The sequence below is a fragment of the Myodes glareolus genome, chromosome 19 (assembly GCF_982192425.1).
Source record: "Myodes glareolus chromosome 19, mMyoGla1.1, whole genome shotgun sequence".
Lineage (NCBI taxonomy): Eukaryota > Metazoa > Chordata > Mammalia > Rodentia > Cricetidae > Myodes > Myodes glareolus.
The window spans coordinates 23832502-23844834 of record NC_142044.1 but is presented as its reverse complement, the minus strand read 5'-3'; the positions used below and the strand labels follow the sequence as shown (position 1 = coordinate 23844834).

Sequence of the window (12333 nt, the reverse complement as noted above, 5' to 3'; positions counted from 1 at the left end):
AGGTTAATAAGCATCAGGGCTGTGACTTCCCTCTAAGTCACGGGTGGAAGGAAATATATTCACCAGGAGCCTTTGCTAATTTGTTTCCAATTTAAGGGCAATTAGGCAATTCTACACTCCCACCTAGCTTCTGCAGGCTTTCTCTCACAACTAGATAAAAAAATAAAATAAAAATAAATAAAAAAAAATCTGGAAACAAAGTAGTCTATGAAATTAACTTTGGCTTCACTTGAAGGAACACGTAATAATCATCATCGGCCTTGGGAATCAGCCAATAACTGTTTCATACTGCTTCCTCTTTCTGAAAACAAAACAAGACAAATATGTTTTGTTTTGTTTTCTACTGTCCAAAAATATTACATGTTCTGGAAACTCATCTTAGCGGAGGCATTTCCATAGCTGTTGCAGCCTAGAATCCTTCCTTTAGGTCATAAATACGTTCTGCCTAAGAAAACGCAGTCCCTCCCTCTTTAGATACTCCACGTAAGAAGAACTGGAAGGCGAGGAGGAAGAAACACCAAATTCTTCTAGCCCCTCGCATTTCGCATTTCTTTACTTCCAGGTGGCATTTAACTTCCAAGTTCTCAGAACCCCAACAGGAAGGCAGGCAGACTCGGGCGGTTCAGGAAGCCTGCTCCCACGGTGGGAAGACTGGTTACCAGCGGGATTTAAACCCGCTACAGAGGGGGCGTGGCTCTGGAAGGGCGGCGCGCCTCGGGTAGGCGGGGCGGGGGCGGGGCTTCGGGAGGCTAAGCCTGGTGCAAGAAAGACAGGAGCTCCGGGAGCCAGCGTCTGTCTCTTTAAATGCCAAGGGCTTTGCTCCCGCCCGGCTGCCCGGAGCCGGATCTACAATCCCTTCCCTCCCGCTCCGGCGCTTGTTGCTCGCCCGGTCCGAGCGGGAGCTGCGGACCGCGGAAAGCCCAGCTACCTCTTTCTCCTTTTCTCTTCGTGCTCCACCTTCCGGGAGATCTGCGTGAGGGGTTGTACAGCAGCGAGCGTGAACAGGCATTGCCCCCACCGTCTTCATTTCTTGGGGTGCTACGCAGCCGTGCGGAGCGGGAAGGGGAGAAATGCGTCCTTCCCCGCTGCCTGACTTCGTCCCGGTCCGCGCTGGGAGAGGAGGCACTGCGGAGCCCACACCTGCGAACTCGTCCTAGAAGTCCCAGGGTGCGGCAGGGCGCCCCTCCCGGTCCCCCAGGGTTTCCACCTCTCCGTGAGTGAGTCGGCGCAGGTAATCGGAACCCCAGGGCGGGCGCGCGAGGGAGGGGCCGGCAAGCCGCAGCGAGGACTTGTCGCAGGTGAGCCAGGTGGGTGGCTCACCTGCCACGGCCACGCCGCGGGAGCTTCTCTGATTCCTAGGGGGTGCAGGCATGGTGGGACGTCTAAGGGCTAGTTGGGACCCGGAGTGGGAGGGGAAGTTAGGAAAGAGAAGGAAATTGGAATAAAGTTTCCATTTCCTTCCCCCCACCCCCGACCTGGGTTGGCAGGTAGGGCGCGGGCGGAAGCTGTAGGAACAGCTGATGCAATGGGCTTTGACCGGGGCCAGGTGATAGCTAGAGGCTGGGGGCAGCTGGAGTGACCATGTCTCCGGTAATCGTGACCCTAGAGCTCTAGAAACGCGAGGAAGCTCGCTCCCTAGAATACCCCTAAAATGGCTCCAGGTACAACCCCCACCCCCACCCCCCGGTTCTTTCTCCGGAACAAAACGTCTTTCCCTTAAGTGGGCACCTACAAATATGTTTTTCTTGTCTCCTCTTGCAACAGGTGGCTTTAGCCCCTGCCCCGGGACCAGTGCCAATGACTCTGGCGGTGGTTTCGCTTTCTCCTCTCGCAGTCCTGTGAACGAGTGTCCACAGCGTGATGGGCAATCAGGTGGAGAAACTGACCCACCTAAGTTACAAGGAAGTTCCCACGGCCGACCCGACCGGCGTGGACCGAGACGATGGGCCCCGCATAGGAGTCTCTTATATTTTCTCCAATGACGACGAGGACGTGGAACCGCAGCCACCGCCCCAGGGACCTGATGGCGGAGCGTTGCCGGACTCGGGGGACCGGTCTCCCCTGCCCCCGCCGCAGCCCTATGACCCGCGGCAGCATGAAGTGGAATGCTCAGTGTTTTATCGCGACGAGTGCATCTACCAGAAAAGCTTCGCGCCGGGGTCGGCAGCACTAAGCACCTACACACCCGAGAACCTACTCAACAAGTGCAGTCCGGGCGACCTCGTGGAGTTTGTATCGCAGGCGCAGTACCCGCACTGGGCTGTCTACGTGGGTAATTTCCAGGTGGTGCATTTGCACCGGTTGGAGGTGAGCAACAGCTTCCTGACCGATGCAAGCCAGGGTCGACGTGGCCGCGTGGTCAACGATCTGTATCGCTACAAACCACTGAGCCCCAGCGCTGTGGTGCGGAACGCTCTGGCGCACGTGGGCGCCAAGGAGCGCGAGCTCAGCTGGCGCAACTCGGAGAGCTTTGCCGCCTGGTGCCGCTATGGCAAACGCGAGTTTAAAATCGGTGGCGAGCTGCGTATCGGCAAGCAACCCTACCGTCTGCAAATTCAGCTCTCGGCCCAGCGCAGCCACACTCTCGAGTTCCAGAGCCTGGAGGATTTGATTATGGAGAAGCGGCGCAACGACCAAATCGGACGCGCGGCGGTGCTGCAGGAGCTCGCCACGCACCTGCACCCGGCTGAGCCAGATGAGGGCGACAGCGACGCGGCTCGGACTACACCGTCTCCCCTGCGCCCCCCTGCACCGGGCTCCGAGGAGGAGAATGGAGACTCGGTGGTGCACTGATAGTTAGCCTAGACTCAGAGCTGCAAAAGGGAGCTGTTTGCAACGGCCGCGCCCCCTTCCTCCCCACCCCACCCCCTTCGCCTGGGCCTTATTTGAGATTCCTGGGCCTTTTGGAAAACGCAGAGTTTGAGAAAAGCACAGCCGACTTTGAACGGGGGAGGAGGAAGGGGACGGAGGGAGCAGGTAGGAGCACTTTGGCTGGTAGGTAGCGATGGGGAACATTTTTCCGGGGGGAGGGGACCTAGGTCTGCCTTCCTTTCTAGTTGAGGTAAAGTGTGAACTTGCTTGGAGTTTCAACCCTGACAGATCTGGGACCAAATTCAACCCTTCCTTATACAGGATTGGGGAATTGCAGAGTAACTGTGCCCTGCATTTGGCCTCTCTGTGTCCCTCCCTACTTTCTGCTTGGAGGATGCCGGGTACAAAGGCCAGAGGGGGTTGGGAGGCGCCTCTGTGCTGGGCAGCTGGAAGAGCTGCTTATCAGCTTCCCCCACTGAGCTGTGCTTAGGATCCTAGAGGCTGGAGTGATTTATTTTATGGGTTCCTGGGGCACAGGGCTGCTGAAACCACAAGATCTGGGAGCAGCAGACCGAAACCAAACAGCCCCCTTATTAAGTGCAACAAATACTTTAGCAAACTCAGGCTAAAAAACAGGCTACAAACAGAATCTTCTACCTCTGTTCTTTCCGTCCCCAAGTACCTCCTATTGGAAAGCTGGCTCTAAGCAGATTCTCTGGCTCCCAACCCTTCCCCCCCCCCGGTTACAAGTAAATCATTGTCAAGGGCCAGCCAGAGAAAGGATTCAATTAAGGTGCCGTTCTGCTGCCTCTGTTTTTGGCCTGCTGTTGTGGACTCTTAGAGCTATGGCGGCGTTATCAAGGGAGGCAATAGCCCTTTGTGTCTCTGATCTAATTAAACCTGCTTGGCACGTTCATCTGCAGGTCACAGATGGGGTTGGCTTGTGCCACCCCGTAAAATATCCTCTAGGGAATCCGCCAGTGATGCCCTGGCAAGAATTAAAATCTCTCCGTATCCCCTTGCTGAATGGTGAGAGTTATTTTTATTTATTTTAAAAATAAAGCTGGACCTAGGATCCTTTTTGCTTTTTGCTTTTCTCTTCTTGGTCCACCTTCCTCACCATGGCTTTGTTCTGCCTGGTGGTAACAGTTGTGTTGTGGTCCAGTTAGGATTAGGCTCACTTTGCCACCCATGGTTGAGAAGTTTCATTCACGATGCAAAGTCTTGTTATATGGACTCAGTTTCTCTGTGGCTTAAGAGTGGTGACATGAATCACACAGGTTTTGGTTATGGTCCCAAATGTGATGGTGCTGGTGATGTGATGGTGGAATGTGTTGGTGGCTGACTGGCAGTTAGCCATTGGGTCTGCTGCTGAACTCCTGTGCACTTCAGTGCAAGGCTTTATGATGGCTGTAGCCTGTCTCCTAAATTGTGGGCAGGCCTTTTACAACAGAGTGCTGTCAACTGCTCTCAAAAGTTGAGCATGGTTAAAGGCCTTTCCTGCCTCCTACAGTCATTGTACTATACCGGACAAGTCATTTATGACTTAGTTCTTACCCATTGGAGCAGAATCTTACTTGAGTGCCCTGAAGCAATGGCCATTCTTGGGCTCCTTGCTTAGGAATCTCTAAATCCCACTTTTTTTTAGACATAAAAGTTGTTATGCTATTTTTTTTAAAGCCTAGATCTTCCTAGTACCTCAGCATGAAACTTTTTCATTATAAAGGCATTAAATAAATCTCCTGCTTTCATGGTGATTTACCGAACAAGTCTTTGCTCCTTTGAATGTTAAAGATGAGTATACACCAGCCATGGTTTGGAGCATTGCCGGAGAATCAGTTTCTGATGGGAGTGTAGATCTGATTTCTGTGTACTCATAGCTATTTGTTTATATGGCCCTGTTCTTGGAACAGCAGAACACGGTACACACAGGCAATGACATTTAGAAAAACCAATGTCTAACAGATTTCGGTTAGTGAAAGAGGAAATAGATGCCCACTGTGTGGACAACAGGAGGGGAAGGATCAGAACAGCTGTCCCCAGTGGTTTTGGAATAGCCACCTCTTCCTGCTCTCCCTTCCCTGTCGTCATCCTCTCCCCCCCAAACACACACAGTCTGTTCACACTCAGTGTAGCAGGTGATTTGTATTATACGTGGAGTGCCCCCAAAGGAAGAACCCATAGCTTCTGCCACCACACCTGTAGCATTCTTACTTTTTGGAACTAGATGTTTTCCAGGTGGTATTTTTTGGACTGTGCTGCCAACCATTCAGCTGGGTACCAGTGAGGACAAGTATGTCATGCTTAGGAAGAGCTATCCCATTGGAAATCCTCTTAGGGGACAGAAGGTCTTTTAGCAGTGGTTCTGAACCTGCGTGTCGAGACGCTTTGGGGTACATACCAGGTATCCTGGATATCAGATGTTTACATTACAATTCGTAACGGTAGCAAAATTACAGTTATGAAGTGGCAATGAGGTCATTGGAGGGTTGGAAGTCACCGTTGTATTAAAGGGTCTCAGCATTAGGAAGGTTGAGAACCGCTGGTTTGAAGTAAAATAGCATCAATTTAGGGCTCTAAGAAGAGAGTTGTGTCAGCTCTTGGTTTTTAAGACATCCGTGTTGTGGGGGAAAAAATCATTTCTTTTAATGTCCTGGCAATGGCTACGTTTGGCACCTTAGAAAACAAAAGTATATTTAATAATTTTTATTTCTCCGTAGGAATAAGACATAGAACTATTTTGTACTGTGAATTATGGACGCTCTTTGAAGGAAAGAAATATTGATTCCAAGGTTCTTCTGAAGCTATGGAAGGGCTGAGCAGGACCCTGTGGAATACACACTAAAAGAAACCAGACAAATTCTATTTTCTTACCTGAGCAAATATTTTATTGAGACTGCTTATGTATGTCAAAGGAGTCTACAACTTCGGCTACACCACTTTTTCTATGGGAGGAACTGATACTTTTGTAGCTCTTATTCCACGTTTAATTTAAAATGACTTTGTAGCCGTGAAATGTCTAGCAGAAGACTTTATTCCAGATCTTGAAGATGATTTTTAGTTTTTATGAAAATGGTTCAGTGGTTCAGCCTCTCAAAGCATCGGTGCTTCTGGGCCTCAGGGCACCCTTGGACAAGAACAACCACGTGAAAACATATTTTTTGGAAGCAAAACTTTAATTTTATATGATATATACTATGGAAAGCTAAGAAAATTTAAGAACTACTTGTTTTTCTTTTTGTTTTTGTTTTCTTAAAATGGGATCCACTGTGTTGAAGACTCTTGATATAGTATGTGCTTCTCTAGCCATTTTTTTAAACAAATTAAAAGTGCTAATAGTCATCCGACAGATTTGTTTGGAAAGTTAGATTTTATTTGTGAATTGTTTAAAAATCAGGATAATGATAAATTTGACTGCTTTCTTCATCTTTTCATTATGCTGTTTTGTTCTTGGTTCTCATTCTGTGGCCTGTGTAGAATTACCATCAGGATACACACTCCACATGCATTTTGTTTCCCGGAAAATTATAGAAACCTTAATTTTGTTTGAAGGTTGTATGTGAAATCGATTGTCTTTCACCACTTCTTGAGGAGGAGGTTCTAGTTTGAAATTGTATCATTTCCTTCAAAATGAAGGGCAGTACTTAGCTAAATAAAAGATTGGTGGCATCTTTTAAGCCATTTCCTGTTCACTCTGTCTTATTAAAATAAACGCTGTCAAATTCTTTTGAAAAATGTTATGAGGGTTCCCAATAAACCATCTATTATCAGAGCTCATTGCATTCATTTCTCCACATACACACCTTTTCTTTTTGACATTTTTGATCTTAATTCAAGCTATTCAGCAGCTTACTGTAATATATCTGAAAAATATTAGTGTGTGTCCTCCTCGTGTTCAGGGAATAGTTTGGTGGATTCCTTTAGTGGTCCAAACTCATGTATTTATCATATGGGAGTTAATCATCCATTGCTTTATACTGTCTACGTTCTTGAAGTGTCTTGAGACCACACATCTTCAAGACACAGTTTTCAGAAACAATGCCAATGTGGCCAGAAGATATACTTATCATGGAGTCTACAATGGGAAGTTCTGTGTTGTGGCAACTTGTGTTGAACTTTCATTGATTTCACAGCCTCGGGTAAAGCACCGTCCTTATCACGTGGTACTGTTGGCGTGACAACGGATACAGGTGCATGAAGTTGCGAGAGCAAACACGACATCTAAGAGGGTTCCTTGGAGGCCCCCCAGCCTCTGAAAGTATCACCACCATCTCAAGAGGTTTCAATCCAGGCTGAGAATTCTAAGTAACAAAGTTGAGTGAGGTGACAAGAAGCCCAAACAGCAAGAGGCCATTTTCCCTACTGGAGTCTACAGTTCTCCTTACACAAGATGCCTTGGGGAGGGGAACCTAATGTAGAATTTGTGCTAATTCTTTGGTAGTCTTGGCAGAGGCTGCAGTTCCTGCTTTTTCTAAGTGGACTTAGCTTGCCTGATGTAGGAAAATGACATGTTCCGGAGCATTTAAAAGGACCTCTAAAATGAACCGGTTCAGAATAGGTGCAAAAGGCTTCTATTTCCTTTTACTGAGTTCGCTGGGGAAACTGCTTATTAAACAAATATAGCAATTTCCCTGTGGAATAAATGCACTTGCAATCACAGTAAGGGTACAGTCTTGAGCATTAGGAAGGACCAGAGGATGTTGAGCCCAGCCCTGCGTAAAAAAAAAAAAAAAGAAAGAAAAGAGAGAGAGAAAGAAAAAGGAAAGATTATTTAAAGAAGAATGATGCTTATTTGAGGCTAGCATGTGCCATGCTAAACTATGAGTGTGCTCAAACAAGTTGAGGCCAAGGGGAGGGCCTAAACACAGGGTCTGAGAAGCGGTAACCCTTAGCCACAGTAGTTAAGAAGAGTGGATGAGCAGACAGTTGCCAGGCAGCTGCCCCTTAGAGTTTGTTTGGTCGAAGGTTCCATGGCTTCTGTGTAAGCTTGTGGTTTTGGCAGAGTCTTTTGCGACAGAGACTATCAGAGACTCACATAATAACTAGTCATGACTTCCTGGCCAAGAGACTCCATTTTGACTCTGGTATAATTTTCGTCTTTCTCACTAGGAGTCAGAACACAAAGAATTTAAAATATATGTATTTTTATTAAAATATGTATGAAATGGTCCAGTCCTTGAACTTGTTGGTAAAAGGAAATCATATATGTGGGACGGGCTATAAAACAGATGGTTCTGCAGAAGGCTGCTGGATTATAGGTATATGAATAAAGGAAGCATATGCATGTTTAAGTAGAGTTTGCAACTGGCAGAAAAGAAGTCTGTCATAGAATCAGACAGAAACACAAGTATAAATGATAGAGATTATGATGTCACCAACAGGGTGATATTTACTAAGTCCCTAGCTGGGAGGTTCCTCAATTCACATAGAGTACGTAATGTACAACGATGAAGTATATCCATAGTCATTTCCCTTTAAATAGACATGACAGGTAACAACCGTAAAATGACAGAAGTATTTGATCATAGCTGTGGAGTTCAGGGAAGATGTGTAGTGTGTAGAAGAGGTGCTCTCCACCTGTGAGTCAGAATGCTACTTGTCAAGAGGCAGGGGATGGATCATGTGCTTTGGAGCGAGTGCAGACACATTCATCAAGGCAGGAAAACCGGAGAGTAAATGAATGGACTCTTAGTGCTCTCAAAATGCCTTTGTTCCACCTGCTGGTACTCATGGACTTCTCCAACTCATTCATGAGTTCTTTTGTTCCTGGGAGCAGAATAAAGGCAGTGACTGAACGGCTGGATGTGTATCAAGTCGGGTTCGCTAGATCAAACGTTCCATCATCTCACAGTGGCTTTTTAAGAGGCCTGGGGGTGGACAGCCAATGAATGTCAGAGCTGGAGACTGTCCTTTGACTACTATGCAGGCCTTAGATTACTAGGTTAGGGAGTAGAGTGTGGATTCATGCCTCAGCCCAATGCAGGAGAGTCGACACGCGGGTGGACACTGCTAGATGAGAGGGAAATAGCAGGATTTACAGTCTTGGACTCATTACTGGGGAGGAGGGAATTGTGTTCAGCTGGTAAGCGGCTGTTGTGAATCGCTACTGCTGTAATGATCTCATGAGTGGTCATGAATGGCTCCAAGCATGCTCTCTAGACTACGTCCTTTGGGAAGCATAGAACTCAATCGTGTCTCTCTCACTATTTAGTACATTCTTTTTAGTCTTGTAACTTAGGATGCTCCACTAAGGGGAAAGGCCTGCCTGGACACAAAACATGGCCGAGACTTCACAGTCAAAGGACCTACATGTTTCTACTGTGGCCTTTGCTTATTAGCCCATGAAACCAGGGAGAAATTACATACTTTCTAGAATACCAGATTTCTTCTTTTGTATAATGCACTATTTCAGTCATATTTGTATAATAATCTTCTGTGTATATGACATTATAGCATTTAATACTTAATAATAACAGAAGTTAGTATAAACATTTATATATATATTATAATTAATATACATTTGACCTATATTTAATCTTAATGTCAGTCATAAGGGCAAAATGAAACAAGTCCTTGGAGTCCCCCAACAATAACAACTGGGATTAGGAAGGAAAATTCAGGCCGTCACAGGTAGCGCACTTGGTAGAGTGCTTTCTGGGAAAACATGGCAGCTGAGTTTGGATTCCCCGGACCCACGTGAAAGCTGGCTGGAGCAGCACACATCTCTTATCTGTAAGGCCCATGGGTTATGGGCGGATTCCGGAAGCTCACTAGCCAGCCTATCTAGCCAAACTGGCAAGCTTGAGATTCAGCAAGAGAGAGTGACCTATAAATTAATGTGTACAGTAATGGAAGAAGATGCCTGGCATCAACCTTTGGGCCTCCACATATGCACACAATCAGGCACAGATGCGTGTGCACTTGCACACACATGCACACACACAGAGAGGAAGAAAATTGTGGGTTATTATATATTCTAAATTCTTACTCAAGTTACTGTCTGAGAGAAAAATCTTCCCTTTAGGTTTGGAGAATTTCTTTTCAGGGAGAATTATTTTAAAAATTAATTCTGCAATCATATAATTAATTATCAAATTAACACAGCAATAATAATTGACTAATTTTCAGAAAAGAGTCTCAAACCTATTTCCTTATATTTATTTTAGTACTGGCAAGATTTATCACTATATTTAATATTAGAAAACAAGACTGAAGGCAGGCGATGGTGGCACATGCCTTTAATCCCAGCACTCGGGAGGCAGAGACAGGCCTGTCTCTATGAGTTCAAGGTCAGCCTGTCTCAAAAATAAAAGACAGAAGACAGAAAGAAAGAAACCGAGGCTGAGCATGAATGGAAAAAAAGGAAATAGTAAATTCATTTAGGTTTTTTTTATTTTGGAAAAAGCATTTAAAGGGATTGTGTGTTTCTGTTTGCTTTCAGTATTGCTATATTTAATATTGATTTTTTTCTCCTTTTCTTTCCATATCAGAGTGTTTCCCTTTGCTGCCCAGCTCTCTCCCTGGCCAGTGCGTTATAGACTATGGGACATAGTCTCACTGGACATACATAAATCTCTAGGAAGGGAGTCTTATCACACTTCAGACAGAGATGTTTGTCCATAAATCCATAAAGCATTAAATGGTGGTTGTTCTTTGTACTGACATACATTATGAAATATTGAATTATGTTTAGGTTCACAGAGAGCTTTTGTGTACCACATCAGTAGCACCTAACTCTGAGCATCACTGTGGTGCCCATGTCTTGATCCATGAGCTCACCCTGATGCATCATTAACTCTCCAGCCCACAGTTTACATTAAGGTTCACTGTGTGGGGTGTGCTCTACAAACTTTGACGGCTGTAGCCACCATTACAGCTTTTACCCTAGTCTCTCTTCCTTCATCTCCTCCTCCCCCAGGCTGAGCTGTTTTCAGCTCCTCTTATTCATCTATTCATCCTTAATAGAAACTTCCTTGTGAGCCACCTAGCTTTCCTCGACAGTCCCGATAACATTCCTGGCTACAGGGGTGTTCATTCATGCTTAAGGAATTTGTGAGACCTGCCAGGCCTGGACCACCAGGAATCTTGCATGGTCCAGGTGCACACCCACATTCCATGAAAGAAGACAGACTGGCTTGTGACAAAGTGTGATGAGTGGCCAGGCAGGCCCCAGGCATAGGAGCAGTATCACCTTGTTGGGGGAAGATTCCAGGAGAAGCTTCTAGGGATGATTTAAGGTCTGGAGATCTTATCAGTTAACAGCCTGATCCTGGTCTATTCTCTTCACCCCTGGGTTATAATTCTGTGGCTAGTGAAATAGGAAGAGGGGCATAGAAACAAGTACTGTAATTTCCTTAGAAGCTCTCCCACTGCCCCCTCATAGTTCTGATATGGATTTCAGCCACATAGGTTATATAATATTATGTACAACCTATATTATTATAACAAATGCATTATGACCAACTGCACTGATCTTCACTTTACTACATTAAAATCGATCTCTTGCCTGAGTACCTTCGCTCAGCTTGTCTTGAAAATAGCACTGATGGTCCAACACAGTCAGGACACAAGTCTCTAGGACCTCCCCTCGCTGGGCCACCCACACACATAAGCTCATAAGTCTTCATTTGCAAAGTGACAGTAACACAGCAGCTACTAGGTCAGAATTAGAGTCAGGGTGTGCATTCCAGTCCCTGAGTCCTGACAGGGTTTACAAGCTCAGGGATGTCCGTAGTCCTGGTCCCTGTCTTACTTTCCCCCAAGGTTTGTGAGTTTACACCAGAATCTCATAGATTTATTTCTGATCGGAACAGATTCAGCCAAACTCAAATGGAGTTAAAGTAGTTGGCCATTCAGTATTAAATCCAATTAAAATGGTTCAACATTTCATTTTTCTGGGGGAAAAATGTATTCCTGAGCATTTTGAGAAAACACCTTTGTAGACATATATACCATGTGTTCACATGTACACACTAACAGCTTCCTTCAAAGAAAGCATCTAGCAGCTGAGACACTTTGATGACCCTTTTCTTACCTCCCTGGCAACTGCCCTTCTTTGCTTGCTTTGCCTGTGAATATCTTTTTCCTAAGATACTTTTGTTATCATTTTTTACATGTTCAAAAAATATGATGCGCTTAGTGTAAAATTAAGTCAAGTGTCAATGTTTTTGAAGTAAAAGAGCAGCCTCTTCAGCCACTCCCTCTCACTCTCATCTACTGGGTTTGTTGGGTGTCTGTGGTAGTTTGAATGTAATTGACCCCCATAACCTCATAGGGAGCCGCAGTCTTAGAGGTGTGGCTGTGTTGGAGTGGTTCTAGCCTTGTTGGAGGAAGTGTGTCACCCTGTGGTTGAGCTTTGAGATTTCCTATGCTCAGGATACTGCCCAGGGTCTAAGTTAACTTCCTGTTGCCTACAAGAGCTATCCCCCCAGCACCTCATCAGCCTACATGCCGCCATGCTTCCTGCCATGATAATAAGGGACTGGACCTCTGAACTATAAGCTGCCACCCCAGTTAAATGTT

At 45.9% G+C, this 12333-nt stretch overlaps 1 protein-coding gene across 5 annotated transcripts; it reads left to right on the top strand.

Moving 5' to 3' along the window:
- The first annotated feature begins 740 nt into the window (after positions 1-740).
- On the top strand, positions 741-6583 carry Lratd2 (LRAT domain containing 2). Of its 5 annotated transcripts, none has more exons than XM_085678941.2 (3): positions 741-1231; positions 1765-2976; positions 5532-6583. In XM_085678941.2, the coding sequence occupies exon 2, from the start codon at positions 1861-1863 to the stop codon at positions 2791-2793; it is 933 nt and encodes a 310-aa protein (XP_085535067.1). In that variant the 5' UTR covers positions 741-1231; positions 1765-1860; the 3' UTR covers positions 2794-2976; positions 5532-6583. The 5 variants fall into 5 exon arrangements, with proteins under 5 accessions (XP_085535067.1, XP_085535071.1, XP_085535068.1 ...); XM_085678945.2 differs by having other exon boundaries at positions 1765-2994; XM_085678942.2 differs by having other exon boundaries at positions 741-1298.
- The last annotated feature ends 5750 nt before the right edge of the window (positions 6584-12333 follow it).

Coding starts and splice junctions, on each gene's coding strand:
- Lratd2 (XM_085678941.2), top strand. CDS start 1,861: ATGGGCAATCAGGTGGAGAAACTGACCCACCTAAGTTACAAGGAAGTT.